General features: G+C 33.8%; 1 protein-coding gene across 1 annotated transcript; it reads right to left on the bottom strand.

Annotated features, from left to right (window-relative positions):
* Window positions 1–2,286: 2,286 nt before the first annotated feature.
* On the bottom strand, window positions 2,287–3,510 carry LOC114190418 (small ribosomal subunit protein uS19x-like). Its single transcript, XM_028079290.2, has 3 exons — window positions 3,414–3,510; window positions 3,135–3,338; window positions 2,287–2,791 (listed from the first exon to the last, which is right to left on the bottom strand). The coding sequence occupies exons 1-3, from the start codon at window positions 3,414–3,416 to the stop codon at window positions 2,543–2,545; spliced, it is 456 nt and encodes a 151-aa protein (XP_027935091.1). The 5' UTR covers window positions 3,417–3,510; the 3' UTR covers window positions 2,287–2,542.
* Between the last annotated feature and the right edge of the window lie 461 nt (window positions 3,511–3,971).

Here is a 3,971-nt window from a genome sequence, read left to right as displayed (position 1 = left end):
GTTTTAAGCAAATTACCAACCAAATATAATAAAATCTTCATGAGACATGCTAATCTGAATATCAAACCATATTTGACCAAGAAAAAAATTGAAGAACAAAAAAGAAGCAAAAATAACAAAAAAAAGTCAAGTAAAAAGTGTGTAGTTCATGATTAGTTTGTCCTAGTTTCTTGAAACAATTTGCTATTTGACTTCATAAGGAGATTAAACACATTGACATTCTAGACAGAAGGATGAAAAAGAAGGACCATCAGGCTCTCACTGAACTATTGATACAGTGGAAGCATACAAGTCCTGAGGATGCAACGTGGTATGAGTTGTTTTAGTTGAAGCAGCAATTTCCAAATATCAAATGGAATGAAGTCCTAAGGAGCAGTGAAGAACAACGGGCATTGAGGGATCGACCTTTACAAGAGGGGGACAATGTTATAATTGGGAATGTGTATTATTCTATTATGTAGAGTTATAGACAATTAGGAACGTTGAGGTGTTAGTTATGTATAAAACAAATAAATAAGACCTTGATGTGTTGTAACCGTTATGCAAAAATGAAATTGTGAGGAATGTTTTTATTACCTGATTGTGTGAATGTATAATGAATGAGAACAGAGTGTATTAACAGTATTATTTGGATCGTAGTTAGAGGATGAGAAAAGATTGATATGTTATCAATCTTTAACACCAAACTCTCACTCTCATCACGCTATTGACTTTAAAGAAGAAAACAGGTTCAATAACAAAATATCAAACATATCTAATATTTGTAAAACTTTATCCATAAGAATTTAAATAATGAGAGACATAGTGGAAGGGATTCGAGAATGAGCAAGGAAGAGCATAAGAATCGAGAATGAGAGTCTACTCCATATTGTCTTCCCTATTTCTTATTATATATTTGATTATAATTTATGCTTCCTACTTCTCGTCGGTGGCAATTTAGGAATATGAATTGAATTGCAGCGTGGAACTGCTTTTTTTTGTTTTAATTGAATTCCTCCCTTTAGAATCTTTTAGTAATCAGAATCTTGCCTAGGACTAATCACTCTAGACATATATGAATCAATTAAACAATGACCATACCATAGTTAATAGATGCATAACATAATGAAGTTTAGAAACGATGCATGATCAATCATGCTTTCTAAACTTCTAACTGAATTAATACACACCACGGATACTCCAACATGAATCCCTATCTTATCAATCAACAAGTTCATTTGGGGGAGAAAATATTATCGATTCATGACCAACAAATATTCAAAAAATTCAGAGAAAAAATTTACAGTTTTAGTTTAATATAGATTTCCTAAATTCTGGTAAATATATCTAATCCTTTGGACAGAATATCTAGACTCATTCATTGTAGCTTGGCCTTTAGCATATTTTAAACGCAGCACGACGCCTCCAAACTATAATATCCATCAATTATTTAACCAAGACATTAGAACAGATACCACTAATTTAAAAACAAATGACAAGATCCAACACAAAGTAGACATTAGAAGGGACACCTTTATCCATTTGATTTAAAAACAAAAGTCAGAGAACATCATGTGCACCTTCAAAAGAGTTATTCATATTTCAACATCTACTTTATGCAGTGAGGTAAACATTAGTGACAAAATTTGACATCAATGGTGAAGGGATGTTATAACGAGGAAAGGGGGAACAAAATGCACTAGTAAATTCCAATTTCGAAAATAGCTAGAGTTTGATATTCCGGCCAAAAGTCCTTTCGAGGTCACTAATAACTGTCAAACCCTGTCAGCCACGTTAACCACTAAATAGGCAGAGACTAAAAAAGGTTGCTATAAATACGTTGGAGACCATTAAGTAAACAAAATTCTGGAAGGAGTAAAATCGGATACTCACTTAAATGTCAAAAACATATGTACTCCTTTTACTAGAAAAAAAAAAAAAAAACATGCAATTTTTCTTAAACAAACTAGTCTCATGCAAATATCAGTCAAGGTCAAGATTAAACTGGTGAAACAATAATTACCTTTACCGATTCTAGGAATTGACAAAAGTAATTGCCAGTAAAGTTATGAGTACAGCTAGTGTTGTGCTTAAAAATGTGGAAACACGTCAAAAATGGTAAGAAAAGAGTGATGGTTTGAGGATGCAAGCTGAGGATCCATTGAAATGAGGAAGTTAAAAGACTAAACTCCCTCCTAATCAGAATAATAGCAAGTTAGCAACAGGCTCATAACAACACATTTTTAAGTATTTTGATAGCCTGTATTCACAACAAACCGTGAGAATTTCAGCAATTAGTGCCAAGCCTTGTAATATAAATGTCCCTGAACAAAATTGACATTATTTAATCACCAACCTCCGGCATTACAAAACAAAATTTGAAAGCGGTGTAGAAATGATTTGGTCCTATGCTTTAGAGGCCCATACCAGAGCAATTTCAAAATACGCCAAAAATCAAACTATAACAGAAGGAAAAACAAAATCAACAACAAATTTGATTAAACTAATTCCCATAAACCAACATAAAGTTGGACATTAACAAAAAGAGTTGTTTGATATGACATCATTTCAGAGGAATAAACCTAGAGGAGTGGGTGGCACCTATACCAGGCCTTCCATGCTTAACCGGCTTGTAAGAGATTGAAAACTCAGCAAGATAATGCCCAATCATTTCCGGCTTAATTTCAACTTGATTGAAAGTTTTCCCATTGTAAACACCAATGATGCTCCCTATCATCTCGGGCACGATGATCATGTTGCGGAGGTGGGTTCTCACCGGCTCTGGCTTCTCACCAGCTGGAGCCTCCCGTTTCTATTGCAACAAAATTATTAAACCCTCATTAAAACTAGACACCATAATAACATTCACAATGATTAATGCCCAAAATAAATCCAATTTCGATCTTGTCTGAATATATTTCTACACAACCTCTTCTAAAACACAAAAAAAAAAAAAAGAACTCCTCCACGTGCTAGTTTTTAACGTATAAATTACCTACTGTAGCTTAGGAAAAAAATTGCTCCTTGTTTTCTTCCACTCCTAAAGTGCTTGCACACATAAATTCATCCAAACATAGGCTTGAGAACAGAACCTTAACAAAAGTGTATAAACAGTCAAATTTGAAGTAAATGAAGTTGACATCAGAAAAACTCACCGCCTTACGGAGCTTCTTGATTAGTGCCATAGGTTTGCGGGTCAAACCGCGTTGAAATCTTCTGCGGGCGCGTGCTGTGAAGAGCTTGACGAGTTCATCCGTGGACATGTCCAAGAGAGCATCGAGATCAACGCCTCGGAAACTGAACTTCTTGAAGGTCCTCTTCTTCGGCACTCCTTGACTCACCTCAGTTTCTACGTCCGCCTGAAAACAACAAAGAAGAACAACACCATCAGTGTCACTGTTTCACAATACACCGGAGAGGAGATCGGAATTCACCATTATTGCTGCCACACTCGCGCTCAATCGCTAGGGTTTTTGCGGCCACCTTTTGTACTATGCTCAGGTCAACAGAAAGGACTAGTGTACACCTTAGTGTTAAATATAGTGATATATTAATCACTTCCTTTATATATTTTTTTATTTTTTTAATGAATAATTGTTTACAAAATAAACATATCTTCCTTATTTTTCTAATAAAATATTATTTATATCTTTTAATTTTTAAATGAATATTTAGTTCATTTTTGTCTTAAATAAACCGTATTAATTATTTTATACTTTTAATAAAGAGACATTTATTTTTATTATTGTGTTTAAAAACATGATACTTACTAAAATTGAATAGAAAATTATGAAAAGTAAGAAAATTAATTTTAGAAATATAAATTTAATAGTTTTTTCTTAAAAACTGAATAATTAGCCACAACAATAATCTGTTTGTAAGGCCCACACATATTCTGTCCTTTTATTTAAGAGTTGTCCAATCTATCGGGCCTAAGGGCTGGCCCAAAAGGGGATTCAGACCTAATTTGTTCTAATCCTAACCACTCTACT

Source organism: Vigna unguiculata, chromosome 7, assembly GCF_037176805.1.
Source record: "Vigna unguiculata cultivar grain cowpea cultivar isolate G323 ecotype 2 chromosome 7, ASM3717680v1, whole genome shotgun sequence".
NCBI lineage: Eukaryota > Viridiplantae > Streptophyta > Magnoliopsida > Fabales > Fabaceae > Vigna > Vigna unguiculata.
The sequence above is the reverse complement of the archived record's forward strand: the minus strand, read 5'-3'. Positions and strand labels throughout refer to the sequence as shown.